The sequence below is a fragment of the Salmo salar genome, chromosome 19 (genome assembly GCF_965601325.2).
Source record: "Salmo salar chromosome 19, fSalSal1, whole genome shotgun sequence".
NCBI lineage: Eukaryota > Metazoa > Chordata > Actinopteri > Salmoniformes > Salmonidae > Salmo > Salmo salar.
The window spans coordinates 65201835-65224940 of NC_138309.1; the positions used below are offsets into that span (position 1 = coordinate 65201835).

Below are 23106 nucleotides of genomic sequence, written 5' to 3' on the forward strand. Positions count from 1 at the left end.
TCACCTTTATTTAACCAGGTAGGCCAGTTGAGAACAAGTTCTCATTTACAACTGCGACCTGGCCAAGATAAAGCAAAGCAGTGCGACAAAAACAACAGTTACATATGGGATAAACAAACGTACAGTCAATAACACAAAACTGTATACAGTGTGTGCAAATGAAGTAAGGAGGTAAGGCAATACATAGGCCATAGTGGCAAAGTAACTACAATTTAGCAAATTAACACAAGTGATAGATGTGTAGATGAGGATGTGCAAGTAGAAATACTGGTGTGCAAAAGAGCAGAAAAACAGGAACAAATATGGAGATGAGGTAGGTAGTTGGTTGGATGGGCTGTGTACAGCTGCAGCGATCGGTAAGCTGCTCTGACAGCTGATGCTTAAAGTTAGTGAGGGAGATATAAGACTCCAGCTTCAGTGATTTTTGCAATTTGTTCCAGTCATTGGCAGCAGAGAACTGTAAGGAAAGGTGGCCAAATGAGGTGTTGGCTTTGGGGATGACCAGTGAAATATACTTGCTGGAGCGCGTGCTATAGGTGGGTGTTGCTATGGTGACCAGTGAGGTGAGATAAGGTGGAGCTTACCTAGCAGAGACTTATAGACGACCTGGAGCCAGTGGGTTTGGTGACGAATATGTAGTGAGGGCCAGCCAACGAGAGCATACAGGTCACAGTGGTGGGTAGTATATGTGGCTTTGGTGACAAAACGACTGGCACTACATCTAATTTGCTAAGTAGCGTGTTGGAGGCTATTTTGTAAATGACATCGCTGAAGTCAAGGATCAGTAGCAGTCAGAACAGTCCAGAGTGGTGATGCTAGTCGGGCAGGCGGGTGCGGGCAGCGTCGGTTGAAGAGCATGCATTTTGTTTTACTAGCATTTAAGAGCAGTTGGAGGCCACGGAAGTAGCGTTGTATGGCATTGAAGCTCATTTGGAGGTTTCTTAACAGTGTCTAAAGAAGGTCCAGACGTACACAGTATGGTGTCGTCTGCATAGAGGTGGATCAAAGAATCACCCGCAGCAAGAGCGAGATCATTGATATATGCAATACAAGATGGGATTAAAGTTACGGAATTAATATTAAGCAAAATGAAAAAAAGACGAGCAACCAACAGGTAGGCTGTTTATTCTGAATGGAGTTGGGGGGTGGGGGGGGGCACAGCATGTAGCCTAGGTAGCTAGCGGACTACTTTAGCTTAGCTAACTTCTCTGGTTTGAGATGGGATGATAAATAACATTAAATTGGCTTGGCTGGCTACTGTGTCTCTCCCTCCCTATCCTGTCCGCTCCAACGCTGCAGCACAACTGGCACGTCTCTCCCTTACTTTGCTCCATGTGCGTGCCACACAGACACCTGTTCCATACTGAAGCTACCCCCACCAGAAATTAATATTAGGAAATATTAGCCTCCACATAGCCACTGACCATGCTTTCAACAACATTCATCTTTTGTTATGATTCGTCCGGTTATCGAATGCGATATACGCCAATGGTGCTTATAGCAGTTATTTTTATTTGGGGGTTGGGGGTGATACCATCAAATATCACTGTTTTACAAGTACATAATCACAGTAGGACAAAGGTTGACATTGCCCATCCTTACTGCAGAGAGAGATTGAGTTTATTGGTAATTCCATCAGACATGGTTAAAACAAGTGTCAGGGAACATCCCTTCTAAAATGAGATATGAACTAACACCAGTGGTGGAAAAAGTACCCAACTGCCATACTTGAGTAAAAGTAAAGATACCTTAAAAGAAAATGACAAGTAAAAGTCACCTAGTAAAATACTACTTGAGTAAAAGCCTAAAAGTATTTGATTTTACATATATTTAAGTTTCAAAAGTAAATGTATAAATAATTTCAAATTCCTTATATATTAGGCAAACCAGACAGCACCATTTGTTTTTTAATTTGTTTTTATTTTACAGATAGTCAGGGACACACTCCAACATAATTTACAAATGAAACATTTGTGTTTAGTGAATCCGCCTCGTCAGAGCCAGTACAGATGACCAGGGATGTTCTCTTGATAAGTGCGTGAATTGGACCATTTTCCTGGTCTGCTAAGCATTCAAAATGTAACGAGTATTTTGGGTCAGGGAAAAAATATGGAATAAAAAAAAAAAAAACATTTTCTTTAGGAATGTAGTGAAGTAAAAATAAAAAAATAGTAAAGTAAAGTACAGATACCCCAAAACACTAGAGTACTTAAGTACTTTACTCCACTGATTAACACAGTGCTAGCTGAACCCAAAACATCTTTAAAAATCAAATATTTTCTCACATTGTTATATGATACGATTATTACACCTACATATTAACATTCATTTTAACATCAAAATAGTGTTAAATAAGCACAGCACTAATTCATTAATTAATAACATGAGTACACCTATCCCCATTTTACCATGAGTCCTTAAATGACCAAAGTAATTATTTTTTCAGTCAGCCACATTCTGCAGATGGAATAGGGAGCTTATGATTGTGTAATTATGTAAAGCGCACTCAGAAAGTACTCTGACCACTTTACTTTTTCCATATTTTGTTATGTTCAGCCTTATTCTAAAATTGATCAAATTGTAAATTGAGGGGGGGGGAAGAGACAATAACAAAGCAAAACATTTGTATTTATTTTTTAAATACGTTCGCAAATGTATAAATCAATAAAAACTGAAATATCTGTCGCATTATAAACAACGTGTGAGCTCTGTTCCAAATTCTCCCTTCATTTTGTTATACAGTGTTGGGATGGCGACTTGGGAGAAATATGTGCGAGGTGGAATCTATCTACTGTCCAGCTTGCTTATCATCTTCTTGAAACCATCTTTGCTGACTGTGTAAATAGGAATCATGTCTAAAGCTATAAAGTAGGGGATGGTTCTTCTTCAAACTATTGAATAAATGTGAGGGAAGCAGCAGAAAAGGACCATCCAATTCTGGTTTATCGATCCCACCACTCACCATCTACAGAGTTTCTGGCTGCTTCTCACAAAAGCATAGTTTGAAATATGGCAGTTAAGATTAGAATTTTGATTACAATGTGCATAAAGGCTGGAGTTGTTTTAACAAAATAGCCTATCTACATTTTTCCCCCCCAGCTCAGGTTTACTCACGAGGCAATGGCATACAACGCAGCGTAGGCATAGCCTTAGGGCTGACCCCAATTAGTCGACTAGTCGATTGTTTGGTCGCTAGGGTGTTGGTCGACCGAGATTGTTTTAGTCGGGCAGTAACAAATATACACACATTTGCACCCATCTCAGTGAACTAATCCATTGCGAAGGCTTAGACTAAAATATAATTTATGCTTGATCCGAAAATGTGGTCGGAGGCTCTATATGGAGGGTGTGAAGCAATTGCGGAGCCTCCAGAGACCAAATCGAGCTCCGTACCACATAGCCATGCACGTCCAAAAATGTTTTAACAATACGGAAGGCTCTGTATAGCGCCACATTGACATGATTGGTTGATGGTAGGTGGGGGCAGTACATCCTGTAGAAAACAAACTTTCTTCCTTGACAACAGTTCTGCACTCCACCGTGAAGCACAAGAAGTATGAATGCCCCGACTTCTGCTCAGGCCATATCACCATAAATGCTGCATGGCCAATGCAAACATCGGATTGACCATGCGCCCAGACAGACAACGGACCTCCCTCTCCAGAAAGCACTCCTGCCAATTTGTGAACATTCATTGTTTCATAACTTCAAAGTGTGAATTGTTTGCATTTGATTGTTACTGTATATAAATTCCCCCATTACATATATCACCAGTATTACATTTACTGTTAATTCATAATCTACAATGTTTGTTACTTTGGTCACTTCCTTTATTTTAATGCATTCAATATTATTCCAGTCTTCCCATTCTCACTGTCAGAGTGGACACATTGTTTGCTGAGTGCACAACCTTCGCTACACTTGTGAGAAACACGTTTTGGTTAATGTCATTCCATTTACGAGTTTCATCAATCTAGTCATTGTCTTTTGTTTGGAGCGCTCCTGTTAATGTTAAATAGCTGTAAAATAGTCATATGTTTGAGAAATTGAAGTAATAGCATTTCAAAGGTTTTGAAAATCGCGCCACAGGATTCAACTGGCTGTTACGTAGGTGGGACGAATTCGTCCCGCCTAGCCCAGAGAGGTTAAGTAAGGACGTGCACACATAGAAGTAGGCCTTTTGGCTACCCGGCCTGCGAGCAAATGTAGGCATATAAAAAAGGTGCCCATTTGGGGTTTCTGATAGTATTTCTGATTGGCTTAACGCACCACCACTAATTTTACATTTACGTCATTTAGCAGACGCTCTTATCCAGAGCGACTTACAAATTGGTGCATTTACCTTATGATATCCAGTGGAACAACCACTTTACAATAGTACATCTATATCATTTTTTTGGGGGGGGGGGTAGAAGAATTACTTTATCCTATCCCAGGTATTCCTTAAAGAGGTGGGGTTTCAGGTGTCTCCGGAAGGTGGTGATTGACTCCGCTGTCCTGGCGTGTGGAGCTTCTCAAAGTAATGTTTTCACCTCAAAATTAACTGTTTTTATATCCATTGAGAATTACAATATCTCAATCCATTTGAAAAATCTTTCTAGCTCTCTCCCTTTCGATAATCACTCAGCATTAAAGGGAAAAATGTCATGCTCTGATACAATGAAAACATCATAAAAAGTGCATCAAAGCTGGGACCAAGAAGCTGTGTGTCAGTCTATCTCAAGGCCATCAGACTGTTAAAGCCATCACTGGCACCTTAGAGGCTGCTGCCCTATATACATAGACTTGAAAAATCACTGGCCACTTTAATAATTGGAACACTAGTCACTTTAATAATTAGGGATGCGCGATATATGGGGGAATATATTGGAATCGGACGATATTAGCTTTGGCCGATGTCTAGTTTAACGCCAATGTCAAAGCTACCATGCATACCTATACAACATAGGTACATGACATAATGACGCCACGTAAAATGTTGCGCTACACGTGCATCACAGCATTCCTAACCTAGCCCACACAATGTCTGCTGTGTGGATCGAGCAGTCAACAAGTCAAGCATCATTTGAAAAAGTAAGAACATTTCAGCGAGACAACTCAAAGGCGAAATCCATTAAAGCCAAGATAATGGTATTGATTGCCCTTGACAATCAAACGTTCTCTGTCGTGGGTGATGTTGGCTTTCGCCAACTGGTCGAGCACTGGTACACACTAACAAGTGCGCTACTTTTCAGATGTTGCCCTACCGGCGTTACAGAGTAATAGCGTTACTGCTATTTGCTTCACAACATGCATATTATGGAATGCCGTTTGGGTCTTTGCATGTCGAAAAAGATACAGTAAGTACTGTCAAAGCTGTAAAAAAAAAAAAAAAAAGTCTGCAAACAAGCAACGATATGGACACGAACTATATGCTTTATTACCAACGCAGTATTGTAAACACAACTTGTTCGACCGCAACTTCTGGGTTAGCTAGCTTTAGCTTGGTACCTAGCTAGCACCAATACAACCAGCCTGAAAACAATGACCAGTAGAAACTGCACTTATTTTCATTATTCTTAGCAATGATTTAGGAATCCTTGTAAGTATTAGCAAGGTTGAGAATGAAACGACTGAACAAATGAACAACGATCAGCTCAGTAAGTAAGTGAAAGAAATAGGTTTTGATGATTTTTAGCTGGTAATGGAACATAAATGCAAATAAAATAACCTTTGGTCAGTGTGGTGTGTGTGTAACCTTTATTTAACTAGGCAAGTCAGTTAAGAACAAATTCTTATTTACAATGACAGCTCGGACAATGCTGGGCCAATTGTGGGCCGCTGACATTTTAAATATTTGTGTCGTTTTTCTTTGGCAAGGAAAATATCAGATATCGGTATCGGCCAAAAATGTAATATCGGTGCATCACTATTAATGTTTACATATTTTGCATTACTCATCTCATATGTACACACTGTATTCTTCTGTATTTTAGTCTATGCCGCTCTGCAATTGCTCGTCCAAATATTCATATATTCTTAACTCCATTCCTTTAAAATGTGTGTATTGTTATGAAATTGTTAGATATTACTGCACTGTTGGAGCTAGAAACACAAGCAGTTCGCTACACCAGCAATAACATCTGCCAAACGTGTATGTGACCAATAACATTTGATTTGAAAATTGGCCTAGCCAATTACTTCTTATCAGTACTTGACTGAAATAGGTTCCGGTACTCAGTTTGGGTGCTGGTACTGTTTATATTTAGGTCCAGGAGTTCCACAATACATTTTAGATAATATTCTATAAGAGGAACAAGAGCTCAAGCAGAAGAAAATTAGAGGTGCCGGTAGTCAGCTCCAGCCCAAGTCAAGCACTGCTTCTTATCCCCTGCACAAATAGCCTAAAGCTGTCTCTGTCCTGAGCTCACTGGCAAAGGAAAGTCTGAGGGCCCAGAATATTTTATACAATATTGCAAGTTCGCTGGCACAAGCTTTGGGCCGGACCCAAGTTAATACCCTACGTTTCAAGCTCGTTGCACAGGCCATGTATAGCCACGGTGATTTATAGGCAAATTTTAATCAGGATATTTTCTACCTGCATGCTGCAATGTTATTTGTTGGCTTTATGTAGGCTATTTTTTTTTTTTTTTAAAGAGTTGGCAATAGAAGTTACTTTTCAGATATGTATCATTTTCATTTAGATATAGATTTTGATTAACCACATGACAATGATTTTGAGATGTGAAGACATAAATTAAATTAAAACCATTACTGACATGCAGATCGGTAGAAATGGTATGATAAATTGGCATTCTACATGAGAAAGGTTGCAGACTCCTCACGAAAACCCAGCAGGAGCGGGAGAATAGTTGGGTCAGGTTAAGGTTTTCTACTTACCTAGATCTTTGGCGGCCTCGAGGCATTTGTCTCATTTCATCAAACAAGTTCAATGTATATAGTTGATTTTATTACGACATATAGGGTGTGTCTATTTGGAAAAATACACATTTAAGCATTTCAACCAATCAATTGGTTGAAAGCTCAAACGACTTTTGGCCAACTAAAATGATTTTTTAGTCAGGACAGCCCTGCATAGCCTAAAGACCTAGTTTATTTTTTTGTATGTACTCATTCAAGTTCACAGCGCAGACCAAACAGAGGTCCCTGTACCGAACGGTTCCGTAGAAATACATATACCGTTACAGCCCTAGAAACAAATATACTGAACAAAAGGACAACAGAAATCCCACTTCTGACACCACATGGTAAAAATCAATCACCACGTAATTACCCTTCATAAACTATGCAGGCATGATTGATGCTCAGCACGTCAATCACTACAAATTGACTGTTCGTGAGAGTCATTGGTTTTCAATACACATGAAAAAAGGCACCAAAAAATGGAAATGATGCATGAAACACTGAACGCTAAAGATAGCTTGCCATGTTGCCAGTGGGCTTGAATTGAGCTGTTCACTTGTTGGTTAACTCCTATCTTTAGAGGAAGAGTGAATAAGAGCCTGTGCATGGATCACAGCAGCACTAGGCAGAGGGTGTGGGGTACGAAGAGGATCAAATTCAGTTGGAGAGCTGCAATCATAAAGAGAAGAGGTTATGTAACTCTGGTTGTGGGTTCATGTTGGGGAGGAACTCGCTGGAGCTAAACAAATCCAGATGTGTCAAACAGGATGGGAAACGGTACACAACGGGAGGGGATACCAGAAAACTGCACAGTAATGCTGAGCAATAGCATGAGCTGCAAGCCATGGCCTCAGCCAACTTAGTTGGCTTGATTATTAGAAAACGTTGTACACATTTCTTTCACTAGGCTCATGTATTCTGAGATAAATCAGTTAGACCTAATCCAGTTCCTGTTTTAAGTTCCCTAGAATGGATAGAATTTCATCTTCAAGAGCAGAACTGCAACCTCAAACCAATTTAGACACGTTCTATTAGTGATGGGGGGATATCGTATTGTAACGTTTTGACAATATCAATATTTGTGTGCTAGCTGGCTGTACCAAAACAGCAGTATTTTCCTTTGAAACATGCTCACCATCTTTTTAAATAGGGAGCCAATTTGTTTTGAACACTTTTGTTTTCTCAAGGCTCTCTTGTTCCTCTGCAGCAGATGTATGGTGACCAATGTGCTTGGAACACCAAATTGCAATTAAATCACAGTATCGAATCGTAATACATTTAGAATCACAATACATATTGTATCGGTGCTTAAGTATCATGATATCGTATCGAGAGGTCCCAGGCAATTCCCAGCCCTACTTTATATTCACTATTAGGCCTATGTAATGCATGTGATGTAATGAGATTCTTGCCTCAGAAACACTGATTTCTCAATATGGGCAGCCCTCAGCCATGTAGGTTATTATGCTAAAATACAAATACACAACCAGGGAACAGGCCTGCTAGTATTCATGAAGAAAACCACAAACTGAACCTCTGTTTCTAATTAATACTGGGACATATCATAAGCATGGTAAACAGATGTTCACTTGAACTAAGAGGTATGGGAACTTGTCTCTACAATATAGGTCAATGTGTGACAAGATCCACTGTCAACAAAATGATGTGCCTAATCAGCAGTCCTGGACTGGTTAGTGCGCTTTACCATTTCAAGAGCAAGGATTATAGGCCAGGCAAATCCTAAATCTGGAATTTCGAAGCCAGTTACATTGCTGATTTCCACTCTTCCCCTCAAATCAAGGACTGATTTAGACCAGGGACACCTGGTGGGTGCAATTAATTATCAGACTTTTTTTTACCCCGAAACACAACCAAAAACCATGGAGCAGATAGGGCTGGGCAGTATACTGTATTGATGCACAGACAGGTTTGGGTTATTACTTTACCTTCTATAACGGTATTTGAATGTTTGGTTTGTTAAATGTGATACGGCGTGTGTAAGATCCATTTTTATAGTTTACTCCGCTACTCGAGTACTCTCCCCACACCGCTTTCCACACAGACCGAGCGCCGCCTCATCCCTCAAGGAGCGCATTTGCTGTTCCTCGACCTCGTGACACTTGCGTTCAGTTAGCATGGCCAATGCAACAATGTTGATGACAATGATGCGGTCTTCACTTTGCTTCTTAATATAAATCCACTAGCATTCTATAATTACACAATTATTTTGTTTCTTTGATCTGCAAATGGATAGTTTATTTTCTTAAGAAGTTGGGCCTAAATGTACCGAGTCAGAGCAAATGTAACGAGCTATATACAGCCTGATAATACCAGTAATGATATAGACCAAAATCAGCATGTTGTTTGTGCAACAGTATCTTCTAAATGAAAGAGGAATACGTGAAGCATGAATATGTTAGCCACATGAAGTAGCAAAAAGAACATTCAATGTCGCCAAAGACTATAGGGTCCCCTAGGAAACATCTCAACACTTTGGTTCCTACCCTGTCACAATAACTCCTCCCTGGCATTTTCATTCGCGTCATGTCAAACACTGTATTCAAAGTGCCCACTATTATATTCTAACTACAGAATTAGAATAATCATTCTATTTCCATTTATTCCAACAGTTCACACAAGTGTTTGGCTCTAAATCGCAAGTCAAATTGCAACTGCAAAAAAATAATGCTTAGATTGTTTGCCGATAGTGCAGCCCTACATGGCAGTGTGGAAATTCTCTCCAGGGAGTGTAGGAAATGCAGAAATTTATGAAAATGCTGAAAATTATTTTTAATTGAATTGAACAGTATGAAACAATCAGAATGGAGGAAGACCCATTGAAATCACTAAGAATGTATGTGTTGCCACCCTAGGGTCACACGCACTACTCAAAGCAAATGTATAACTTTTATTCCAAAAACAAAATAAATGTATAAAAAAAAACATTTGTAATACTACATGATATGATGTTTTGGCCATATCACCCAGCCCTAGGAGCACACAAAAATATGCAGGAAGAGCAACTGTCAAGCAGTGAATCAAAATCATTTGGGTGGGGGTTAGACTATAGGTCCATTATGCTGAAACAAAACCACCACTGAACCCTCACCCTGTAGAAAAGGCTTAGGATATCGGTTTGGGAGATGTCAACCGTTGTCCTATCGTGATTATGTATCCATAAAGCATTGTGATATACTATCATATTGCCCCCTATTGGCCAACCCACAAAATGTTTCGCAAAAAAAAAAACGTACAAAAAAAAAAACTGTGCTATAATGCAAACTCGAATCATGAAGAAAAATCATGTTGTTGAAAGCCTGGGCAGAGGCTAAACAAACGCAAGCAAATATTTTCTAATATTCATTTCTGGCGAAGGAGCTTCAGGATGGAACAGGTTTGTGTGCGTGTGGTGCGCACGATTGAGCAGTGATAGTCTGATGAGGAACGGGATGTCTTAACATAGTGAGTTAGGTTTTACATTATCGGCTGGACAGAAGCAGTCTAGTCTTCAGAACTGAATAATAATTACTTTATAAAACAGTAAATAAATATTGTTCTCTCTCTCAAAGCTGTGATTGCCAATTCCTAGGCTTCCCTAGGCTAGGCCTAGGAGGATGGGTAATTGGCTATTAGGTTTTCAACCTCGCATGGAGGGTTTCCCCGGCTCGCATAAATACATTATTTCTTAATAAGCAAACTTGATTAAACTTGTCATTAGATTTTTCTATAGGTCATTGTTTGCTCTCATTCCCCTGACTACTTTACGTTTTTAGGATATTCAAACAAATTTAAGGAACCTTGTTACATGAATTATTTGATCGAGAGAAAGCAATGCATAAAACGATGAAAGCGTAGCCTACAGTAGAGCCCAAAGTCATAGCCTATCAGAGAGAGAAAAGGGGAATATAGGCTAAACATTTTTTTTTTTTACAGCAAGACGAGATAGTTAAGGAGTGTCGGTTATAAAAAATAAAAACAATGAATAGGTTCAGGCTATAGCCTAAGGCACCATGTATCCGACAGAGAAAGTCGCAGACAGAGACAGGCAGCGAGAAAGAGATTCTGACTGGACATTTTGTACTACTTTTTGGTGGAATCCTCCACTCCGCCTGGCCTACATTCCTCTCTTGCGTTCTGTATGTAACGTTTATTGAAATAGGCTATAGCAAATAGGAATAGACAAATTACTCGGATTTTCACGCGTGCTGCCCTGCTGTGCGGCGCCAGTATAGTTCAAATAGGCTAAACCAGGGGTATTCAACTCTTCCCTTACGAGGTCTGGAGCCTGCTGGTTTTCTGCTCTACCCGATAATTGCACCAGCCTGGTCTAAATTAGTCCCTGATTAGAGGAGAACATTATTTTTTTTTAAATGCAGTGGAACTGGCTTCGATGTCCAGAATTGAGTTTGAAGGGAATAAAGCATTGTCTGGTCACATATTGATGACATCACCATGCTATCGCACTAAGCTAGTCTACTTCCCATCCCAGGTACAACAAAGCTCTACCCAAACGGCAAACCTTTTAAGATAAAAATCCAATTCATTTGCTATAAATGGGGTTACCAACCAGTTCAAGTAGAACCATTTATCATGTAGTGATGTCTGCACATCACCCTGTTCCCATCCAGACAAAGAATCAGCCATGTCAATCTTTATGCTTGTGCCAGTAACTCAGGCTGTGTGGATACGAAAATATTTAGGCCAAAAGCAACAGGAAGGGACTGTAAAATAAGTTATCTGCTTTGTTAATCATCTACCAAACACCAAACAAGTCACCAAGTCCATTAATGCCGTTGACCCAACTGGCAGTCTATTTTCACTCTCAAAAACATTAAGCAGAAATGAGGCACTCTGGATTGCGCCTCGCGTGGAATACCTTTGAAAGCCCCCACAGAGGAAAAACCCATGAGAAAAAGTGGAAATGTGAAAACGATACCATTTGCATCAAGTCACATTTCTGCCTTGGTTTTATCTAAATCAAAACATGTATTCTGTATGTGCTCCCTGTTCTCTCTCTGCATATAAACAGTACATTCAGCTCTAGCCTTGGTTGTGGCAGTACACCACTGTGGATGGGGATTTAATAGATTCACACAGTGTACTCAGTCTCTCCAGCATCACACCCACACTACAACACCAGCTCTTCCAAGCAACTGGCGTTATAGCCCCCTTCCTGGAGTTTGACCCTTCCATTCAGGTAGATGGGGCATCTCTAATTGCCATTAGCACCTGTTAGCCCAAATAGAAGATTATGAGCACATCTGCACAGAGCACAGCCTTCTAGGTGAAAGCTGGGGACCCTTTGTACCGTGTAGATTAAGATCCCATTATCCTGAGTAGAATAGTTAGGGGAACACCATCTCACCTTCCATCTATGTTAGTCCCACTTTGTCCCCTTCTGCCAGGCAACAAACATCAAGAAGATTACATGATTTGGTTGACGAAAAGCTTTTTCAGCCTGTGATGCTGCTTGAGCCAAAGAAAAAGGGCATGGTAAGTCCCTTCTGCTCAATACACTGATGGTAACAAGGTGTAAAAAGAGTTTGTTTTTCAAAAGACCCATATGGCCTTTAGCTTGGCACATGAACACTCATCACTCCAGTCTCACCATTTTCTAAACCTTTATATGATGGAACGTCACTTGGGGTTCTCCTGTCACAACGGTGCGTCCTGTGGTACTTACATTTTGATGTGCCGCTGCTCAATGTCCACTCTGGTCAGCACCTCATCCTCCAGGTCGGTGTCCCCTCCCGAGCTGCTCTCCGTCACGTCCGAGTCGAAGTTGCTCTCAGCCACGTGCAGGTTGGCTGTGCCGCTGAGGTAGAGACGCTCCAACTCTGTGGGGATGGAGCCGCTCTTCAAGAACCTGCCCAGGCTGTCCCTGGCTCCCAAGGAGTGCCGGCCCGGGCGCCATGTGGCGGTGGTGTCCCCCTTACGCGTTGTGGTGGCGGGAGGCAGCATGCTGAGGGATGAGTCCAGAAAGCCCCCCAGCTGCTGCTTAACGTGGCGCTCCACCTGCTTGGCTTGCACCACCTGCAGCCGCTTGCGTAGCCGCCGCATCCGGCCCTCGATCTCACCCTGGCGGCTGCGGTTGAGCAGAGTGCGCTCCTTCACCTGGGCGTCCAGGCTGCAGAGGGTGGAGGAGGGGGACTGGGGTGCCGGAGAGCAGACTGGGGATCCCTGCTGGCTTCTGCCTGCCCTCTCCCAGTCAGTCACGGGCGGCATCAGCTGATTTGAGGGTGTGTCCGGCTGATTTGAGGGTGTATCAGGCGCCACAAAGTGAGCTGGTTGCTGCTGGAGGCCGTTTCCTCCTGCGCTGTGCGAAACCCCCAGGGAATGCTTTTGCTTGACGGGTCCCTTTAAGATGGCGCCCGTGAAGGCCTTGGAGTCCGGTGGAGGCGTTAGGGGCTGAGATTCAGCGCTGGCGGAGGGTTTGCTCCTGTTCAACGCCACCACGGAGCCCGCTGCGCCGGACATGGCCAGCTTCTTGGCTAGGCCATTGATGGCCGCTACGGCTTGGCCACCACCGTTGCTGCTCATGAGGCTCTTCAGTTGTCCTCCGGACAGCTCCAAAGTCTGCCGTTTACTCAGCAGGAAGTCTCCCCCGCCGTTGAACAGTGAGCTGGGTAGGATGCCGTGACTCTTCAGCACTGACTGCTTGATGAGGACTCCTTGCAGTTTAATAGACTCCTTGGTGGAGGGGACGGGGGTCACATCGGAGCACAGGTAGGAAGCCACCAGCGGCTGGAGCTTGCCCAGGGTTGAGGCCGAGGACTGCTGATGCTGCTGGGTCGGCTGCTCCTGGTTCCCGCTGCAAAAGTTGTGGGAGTTTTCGTCGGTGGCGGAGACCTTGCATTTGCCGGTGCCGCTGCTGTTGTGGATGAGGATGTTGCTTGTGTTGCCGTTCTCTGCGCTGCCCGGGGAGAGACTGGAGGACTGGGCAGCCAGTTTGAAGCGGATGTGGTGAGCTTCGGCTGGGGCGTCGGTGAGAGCGGGCGCCATCGCAGCCATGCAGTGCAGAGAGACGGACTCCGCGGCCTGCTCCACACCACCCGCTTACTGCCCTGCCAGAGGACAGCCTGAGTGGTCAAGAAGAGACAAAGTCAGACACTAGTACCACACAGTAAAGGTGTGAGATAGACAGCAGACACACCCAATCCTGGTCAGTGACCAACAGACCTGCCTCAAGTAACCACAATAGTGGGCTAACACCTCCTTAAAATGCTACAATGATTAACATAATTTACTCTGACTAAGGCAAATTAAAGATTTTGTGCTTCACTTGATAAATCTAACAAATTATATAAGATAAAAACATTTACTTAGAGAAGTTGAGAAAACAGGGAGTATGTAGTCTGCTTTAAATTGGCCTACTCATTTTCAAAAAGCATGCAATAGGAACCTCTAATTGCATATTAAATAGCAACCTTCGTGTTGATAAGCATAGCATACTGCCTAAGACCTAACAGACCATAGTCAGGGCGGTAAGTATGATGTTGCCTGAAAACAGGATTAAACAAATAATATTAACATTTATCTGTTTAAAAAAAAGAAGAAAAATTGCACCTTTATTTGGGGCAGAGTCAACATTAAGAATATCCAGCAGGCTAGACTACTTTGTGATGTAATAAAACATTTTTAAGGCAAGTAGATTTATGAGCCCATTTCTTTGTGATTGAACTTGCTTGACTAGCCTACATGGTTAACATGTAGGAAATAATGAAAACAATGTGGTCAACAGCAAGAAACTAGCCTAGCGGAACCTCAGGCTAATAAATCCTACAGCCAACCACACCTGTGCTTGTGTGAACAAGTTAGCCTTCGTCGTTTAGGACTACTCCCCAGGCTCCTCCTCGAAGAATTATCTGTGCCCTGTGACCATTGAATTCAAGGATAGTCGAATGATAAGGGAAAGCAAAGAAGCCAATGCAAATTATTCAAACCCTACTAGGTCAGTCAGATGCAACAGGGTTTGGAGGTGTAAGCAGGTGGATTTAGCCCAATAATAGGCCAAAGCACATGATGTCATTCTGACTTCCTGTGTGAAATTCTCATACACACAAGTATCCACATTTCCTAAATCATATTTAGGCTACTAGATAAGGATACTGTTCACAAGGTAAAGCCTTGCTCGTGGTGCAATTAGTGTGTATGGTTAATGCTGATTTTAAGGGGAACGTTTATTATTGGATTGGTATGTAATTCCGGTAATCATGAGAATCTGGTCAAAATTTGATCTAGGGAATCTAACTACAGACAGAATCCACAATGATAAAAGGCGTCCTGCTTCTCCCTGTATCATCTGTCAGGCGATATGAATGGGGGGGCTCAGTATTCCACCGCAGTTTCTAGTCAGCGCGCACAAACGCCATGTTGTATTTCCGAGGGAGATTCAATGCAATTCATCCACATTAAACCGCCTATTCAGCTATGATAAATCCACTAAACTTGTCCCTATCAAAAGACTTGACGTTTAAAAGGTCAACCTAATTATTATTATTATTACGATAAAAACGTTAGATTCAAACATTGGCTAATGTTTTCGATATATCAAATTTCCCTTTATTTTCCATGACGCCTTGGTAAAGGATTTGTTCGCACAATGCCCCCTACAAATGTTTACCTTTATTGTTTTTGTCTTCAAATTCACGTGACCAGTTACTGACTAGAACGTAATGCATTTCAACAAATTATTTAACTAACTCGCTCCAAGTCGTGTGTAGTAAATTATGATGTATCTTATTCTAAATGGCAGCGTTAACGTTTGCTAACCGTGCAGCCAAATGTTGGCTAACGTTAAATCAATAAGCACACAACCTTAGCGGCCTAGCTAGCTAACGTTATATTGTAACGTAAACAAAACGTTTGAAAAGCAATAGCTAAAACATTTCAGTGTAACTTCGTTCATAACGTTATAGTTTAATAAAAAAAATACAATGGCTATTCTAGACATGCACATGATTCTGGCAATGCAATTTGTTCTCTAAAATAAGCCACATGCAAACCACGCTTTGACAATGTGTGATTGCTAAATCATTTTAATAGTTTTTTTTTGTCTACTTGAATTATGTACATTTTTGTCGAATGCTAAACCGGACAAGTTAGTCGGAGTAAAGACTAACCAGTCTTGTTAGCTAGCTAACAAAGAAAAAGGAGGAACCTACCACGTGACGAGGCGCACTATCCGAGTGAATTTCGGCAACAATCCCCCGCAGTTTTTGAAGGAAACGTAAACGGATACCACAAAAAACACGATTTGAATCGATTAATCAGCCATTCCCCTTTCTAAAAATGCAATCCTTTTTTATTTAAGACCTCGTTTCAAGAGCTCCAGATTCGTTCCGGAACCAAGCAATGGGCGAATCAACTAACGTAGCTAGCTACACCTTGCTTGCTAACTAACGTTAACGCGCTAAAGTTAGCTAGCTAGCGCGCCTCGCTACTAGTAATAGCAAGTAAGTGTAAAAATGGTCCTTTCTGGTCAAAAATACTTCTGTTAATTATTTTACAACAATCCTTTGTCGCAAACTCCGTTCCCCACACCCTAAGGTGTTTGAGAAGGCCAGTTTTTCTGGTGTTTGAGAAGAGCCTATTTTCTCGTTTTAGGGAGAGACGCTCAGAAAATGGCGGCTTGCTCCTCTCCCTCTGATTTGAGTCTGACAAACAGAAGTGGTGGTGGTGTGTGAATTCTGGTAGGCGGGAGACATTTCTCATTCTCGCCGCTAGACTGAAGGGCAGACAAGAGACTACATGAAATGCCCAAACGTGCCATAAGAGGGAGCTTCTTAAAGCCTTTCTTCTGTATGTGCATATCAAAAGTGACCGACCCAAAAAACAAAAACCTGGACAAAAGGGTAAAAGCCTCCCCTGACACTGTATCAAAATTGTACTCGCTACACTCGCAATAACATCTGCTAACCATGTGTATGTGACCAATACAATACAATTTGATTTGAATTATTTCTATAATATCTGTAGTGCTCACTGAATGGCAAACCACGAGAACAACCTTTACCTAAAGTATTTTTATCATTTGTCATGAGACAAACAATAGTTGTACTAGGGCTAGGCTATTCATACAGCTGATGTACCAATACACACAATGGACTGGGGAAGGATGTACAGCAAGCAGTACGCTGCTAGAACCAAGTGCACCACAGATGTATACATCCTCCTTACAGATAAGCCAACTGGTCTAAAGTTGCATTGGAAATGTCTGCTACATTGGCAGAGTATGATGCAATAGTGGGTGCTTGTTTTGCCCCCTGGAGGGTGAAGATTTAATTTTAAGCCCAATAAAAGGGTTTACCACAGAAGTGTCAAACTCATTCCACGGAGGGCCGAGTGTCTGCGGGTTTTAGTTTTATTCCTTTCAATTAAAACCTTGACAACGAGGGGAGTTCCTTACTAATTTGTGACCTTGATTGATGAATTAAGTACAAGGGTGGAGCGAAAACCCACAGACACTCAGCAGCTCCGTGGAATGAGTTTGACAGTTTATAAGACATACAAACTCCGCCCACCCAGGCGATGCAAAACTAATTAGTGCAATTGCTTCCGCTTTGGTTACTCAAACGCTACGCTCCCAGTGTAGCAGATATGTTACTCTCCTGGGGTGTGTTCAGTATGACAGAGCGGTGTGCAATGTTGAATTCAACAGAAACGGTACTGTACGACCAGTTAAAAAACTTGATTATGGTGGCCCAGAGGGCGATTACTGTATGGTGTGCTGCACGAGTTTTGCAATTCCGAAATGATCACGCCCATATTGATCAGGCCACACACACCAAACAGGAGCAAACGTACCTCAAAGGCTGTTGAAGAACAGTGCACACCGTTTTGGGGAAACGTGTCGTTCAGTACAAACCATCACACAACATAGCAAACATTGACACAAACTAAAATGCACACCTGGGGTGTATTCATTACGCCGAACAAAAACACATTTCTATTGGACAAATTCAGGTAGGTCCCTCCCCGTTCCGTTTGCTTGTGTTTGGTTCTTTAAACAGTAAATGGTTCCTTTGTGAGACTTAATTAATACACCCTGGGTTTGTCAGTGGGTTGGTCCCTGTTCAACTAGACATTTGACACAATGTGCCACTTTACAGCAAAGTATTATTACACAGACTTATCTAAAATATAGGTCTCCAGGTTGTTTCTTAAATCATCTGTAAGTAACTTCATTGAGGTACAACATTTTAAAAGCATTGATTGTGGTCATATCTTGTCCATAGACTGCTCACAGAGTAAGAAAACAAATATGTAATTTAATAATTTCAGTGATTTAATTGCATGACAAAATAAAAGTCCTGCAAGTATGTGCAAGCAGGCACAATGAAGAGTCTTGCAGGGGACTTTTATTTTGCTGTGTGGTGAAGTGATGACATAATTATCCTGCTCTGGCAACCCACATTTAGGAAGAAGTTGTTGTAAAGTCAAGTAAGACAAACATCTAAACGATGGACAGCAGAATGCAACAGAGCGCTTATTACCAGAATATTCGCTAACATTTTACATTCAGACTCAGTGAAAACAGCCACCACTGGGCAGGTGGTTTTAATAACATACTGTGGTAACAGCAAGCGATGTAACGTCTGCCTATTGCGCTCGGCCGACTGGTCTGGTATGTTGTGTCTTTACTAAAACGTTCCTGTGAAAACTTTGTATGATACTTAGACCTGAACACGGACCAATTAATCACAGGGTATCTGCAGATTCCATGAAGTTGAATTTAAGACTTTGCAAGAACTTTTTAATGCCACTTGGAATGAAATGTAATACCTATTTTGTGCACGCCACATACCTGCTAATACTCCCCTCCAGAAATGAGCCTATGTCAAAAAGCTGTATTTTTAGGGCTGGCTCTTTCACTAGTTTTACCATAATGGCTGCTGTGGCTAATGCTAGCTAACAATAAGACAAAGGTCAGTTTTCAAGGAAAAATGAGTATTTCAGTCTCCGATGGAGCAGTGTGGATAAACATTTTGTAGAGTGGCATATCCCATCCCTGCATTGAGGTATGTTTTCTGACCCACATCTCACGCCGGCTCTACTGTGTCTTAATGTAACCATTATTGCGTTCTGACCCCAGTGCAAACAAGCATAACGGTAGAGTCGGCATATTCTGGCAAACATAATGGGCTGATCATTAGTTAAATCACAAACTAAGTGTCAAGAATTTTGGCTTTGAATCAATACCAAATCTAGCTAATGATACTCAATACTATAACAATACCACTGAAAAAAAATGCCTTAAAGTCAGATATACAGCACTGTTACTGTTTAAAATACGTGGTCAACTCCATCTGGAAAGCTAGGCCACCGGATGTGCAGACTTTTGATCCAGCACTGCTCAAACACACCGGTCAAAAGGTCCTGTTGAGCAGTTTATTGGTGTTAGTGGGGCTGGAACGAAAGTCTACACACACAGTAGCTCTCTTGGAGGTATTATGCTTTTACAGACTACAACCAAAAAGTCTAAGAAAATAATTCCCTCATTCAGTGAATCAGGTATCAAATGGCTATACTTTCAAGCAAGGTAGCTAAAATCCTAGAGGCTGTAGAACAACTGTTTCCAGTACTAAGTAAGTCATGAAATAAGTTAATGCCTTCAGAAAGTATTTGCACCCCTTGACTTTTTCCACATTTTGTTGTTACAGCCTGAATTTAAAATTGATTAAATTGAGATTGTCACTGGTCTCACACAATATCCCATAATGTAAAAGTGGAATTATGTTTTTAGAAATGTTTACAAATTAATTAAATTACAAGCTGAAATGTCTTGAGTCAAGTATTCAACCCAACACATACAATTATCAATAAGGTCCCTCAGTCGAGCAGTGAATTTCAAACACAGAATCAACCACAAAGACCAAGGAGGTTTCCCGATGCCTCACAAAGAAGGTCACCTATTGGTAGATGGGTAAAAATGAGAAAAAAAAGCAGACATTGAATATCGGTTTGAGCATGGTGAAGTTATTAATTACACTTCAAATGGTGTATCAATAGACCCAGTCACTACAAAGATACAGGTGTCCTTTTTAACTTAGTTGCCGGAGAAGAAGGAAACCGCTCAGAGATTTCACCATGAGGCCAATGGTGACTTTAAAACAGTTACTGAGTTTAACGGCTGTGATAGGAGAAAACTGAGGGTGGATCAACAACATTGTAGTTACTCCACAATACTAACCTAAATGAGAGTGAAAAGAAGGAAGCCTGCACAGAATAAAACATATTCTAAAACATGCATCCGGTTTGCAATAAGGCACTAAAGTAAAAAAAAAACTAAAAACTTTGTCCTGAACACAAAGCATTATGTTTGGAACACATCACTGAGTACCACTTCATATTTTCAAGCATGGTGGTGGCTGCACCATGTTATGGGTATACTTGTCATCGGAAAGGACTAGGGAGCTTTTTAGGATAAAAATAAAACAGAATAGAGCTAGGCACAGGCACAATCCTAGAGGAAATGCTGGTTCAGTCTGCTATCCAACAGACACTGGGAGACAAATTCAACTTTCAGCAGGATAATTATCTAAAACACAAGGCCAAATATAAACTGGAGTTGCTTGCGAAGACGACAATGAATGTTCCAGTTTACTTAAATATGCTTCAAAATCTATGGCAAGACTTGAAAACGTCTGTAATCGCTGCCAAAGGTGATTCTAACATGTATTAACTCCGGGGTGTGAACCTACACCTCAAAGGTTTGGGGTCACTTAGAAATGTTTTTTTTATTTATTTTTTATCAATTTTTTTGGTCCCTTTAAAATAACATCAAAGTGATAAGAAATACAGTGTAGACATTGTTAATGTTGTAAATGACTATTGTAGCTGGAAACGGCTGATTTTTAATGGATTATCTACATAGGCGTACAGAGGCCCATTATCAGCAACCATCACTCCTGTTTTCCAATGGCACGTTGTGTTAGCTAATCCAAGTATATTTTAAAAGACTAACTGATCATTTGAAAACCCTTTTGCAATTATGTTAGCACAGCTGAAACTGTTGTACTGATTAAAGAAGCAATAAAAAAAATGCTTTCTTTAGACTAGTTGAGTATCTGGAGCAGCATGCATTTGTGGGTTCGATTACAGGCTCAACATGGCCAGAAATTCTTGTTCTGATAAATGAAGGCTGAATACCAAGGAGGAAACCTGGCACCATCCCTACTGTGAAATATGGTGGCGGCAGCATCATGACGTGAGGATGTTTTTCAGCGGCAGGGACTGGGAGACTAGTCAGGATCGAGGGAAAGCTGAACGGAGCAATCCTTGATGAGACTGGGGCGAACGTTCACCTTCCAACAGGACAACGACTAAGAAGACAGCCAAGATAACGCAGGAGTGGCTTCGGGACAAGTCTCAATGTCCTTGAGTGGCCCAGCCAGAGCCTGGACTTGAACACGATCTAATATCTCTGGAGAGACGTGAAAATAACTGTGCAGTGACGCTCCCCATCCAACCTGTCAGTGCTTGAGAGGATCTGCAGAGAAGAATGGGAGTACTTCAACAAAGTACTGAGTAAAGGGTCTGAATACTTATGTTTATGTGGGGTATTGTGTGTAGCTTGATGAGGAAAAAATACAATTGAATCAATTTTAGGATAAGTCTGTAACGTAACAAAATGTGGAAAAAGTCAAGAGGTCTGAATACTTTCTGAATGCACTGTAGGTGAGAAATCAATTTTGAGTTCAGACTGTAACAACAATGTAGCTATTTCATCTATTAGTTCAGGGAATGCATGATGGATATATTTTGATGTGCAACATGTCAAAATAGGATCCAGAATAATCACATATTTTTGTCTCTTTGAGATTAATTTGCCTACAGGTTTTTGTGCATATTGACCTAGGCTATTTACCACATGTGGGAACTCAAAATACATAAGCTAGGTTGCTAACTCTAAATATGTTATTGTTGCTAGATAGCCATGCAATTGATCTAACAGTACATTTTATGTTCTACAAAAACTGTCCATTGGTAGGCCTATATAGGCTACTTGATGTATAAACAACAAGTGGCACGCTCTGCTCTGTTCCGCTGGCGCATCATCTCAATTACGTCCTGTTTGTAAATTGGTTATTTCCTCTATTGACAGTTTAACTTTTTCCCCACAATTACATTTCAAAATGTTGATCAACTGTCAGTAGCCTATGCTGTGCTTATCAGAATGCAACACTCAAAGGGGGAAAGGGTGTTAGAGTTAGCAGCGAAACAGGGACAGGGCAGATATTTTCATTCCCGGAAGCAGGTTAATGCACATTAGCGTTGACCAAATAATGGTTTTAGAACCCCAAAAAAATCTGTAATTTTTGATCCCAGCTAGGGAGTGTTGTCTTCAAATTGTATAGGCCACCTTGCTATTTCCTCTTTCCCCTCTGGTAACGGCTCGACCCGCACATGAACTGCGCACATGCGGATAGCGCTCTAACATCTTGAAAGTGCACCACATATTATTTCATGTTTAATTATTATTTTTTGCCGTGGTGGAAACAATTAAGCAGCAGTCAAAAATATAACGGAAACAGTCATCTCCGTCACATTTTTTTAAGACCTTTGATAAATTAAAGACTTAAGGCCTTTAAATTAGATAAATGAACTTAAGGACACACGGACACCCTAAATCACATTCACCAGACATGTTCTGCCCAATGCTCGGGAATCATCTCCCTCCAAACACCTCCCCCAGTCTGGTGTACTTCTGATTCTGAGCCACACCTTGCAGTCCTGTGATTTGCTAGGATCCAATCATTACTTTACATTTGTTTACTCACACACAGGCCAGATTTGAGTCATTATTTCAGGGTTATTTGCCCTATGCAGTTGATGCTGGTCTTGTATTGCAGGGCTCCCTTGCAAAATAGACCATGGTCTCAATGGGCTTTCCTGCTTGAATAAAAGGTTAAATAGCCTTAGGATGAGGTAAGGGACCGGACCAACCCCCTGACAAACCAGCAAGTTGAAATTGAATTTTATTCAACATTCTGACTCGCAGTAGGGCAATTAATTTGAATGCATGTTTTAAGGCGATATTCCAAAATGCATGTATCGCAAGAATATAGCTTTTCACACAAAAAAAAACCTAATTTATGAGTGTTTGTCTGCTTGTTCTCATGGCTTTTTGGTCTCGTCTCCTTTGTTCCTTCTGTGCTGTGTGCACCTTCCCATTTACTCAAATTCCACCAAGCCCCTCCC

The 23106-nt window shown here is 41.3% G+C and overlaps 1 protein-coding gene across 4 annotated transcripts in view; it reads right to left on the bottom strand.

Moving 5' to 3' along the window:
• The window catches only part of kansl1a (KAT8 regulatory NSL complex subunit 1a), a 59115-nt gene that overhangs the window by 34215 nt on the left and 1794 nt on the right, over nt 1-23106 (bottom strand). For 2 of the 4 annotated variants that reach the window (XM_014158696.3, XM_014158692.3), the window contains exons 1-2: nt 16068-16582; nt 12587-13982 (exon numbers count right to left, since the gene is read on the bottom strand). In XM_014158696.3, the coding sequence (XP_014014171.1) occupies nt 12587-13914 (1328 nt within the window). In that variant the 5' untranslated portion in view covers nt 13915-13982; nt 16068-16582. Of the gene's footprint in view, nt 1-12586; nt 13983-14698; nt 14721-16067; nt 16583-23106 lie in introns of those variants that run through there. The other 2 variants (XM_014158695.3, XM_014158694.3) reach the window with 2 other exon arrangements.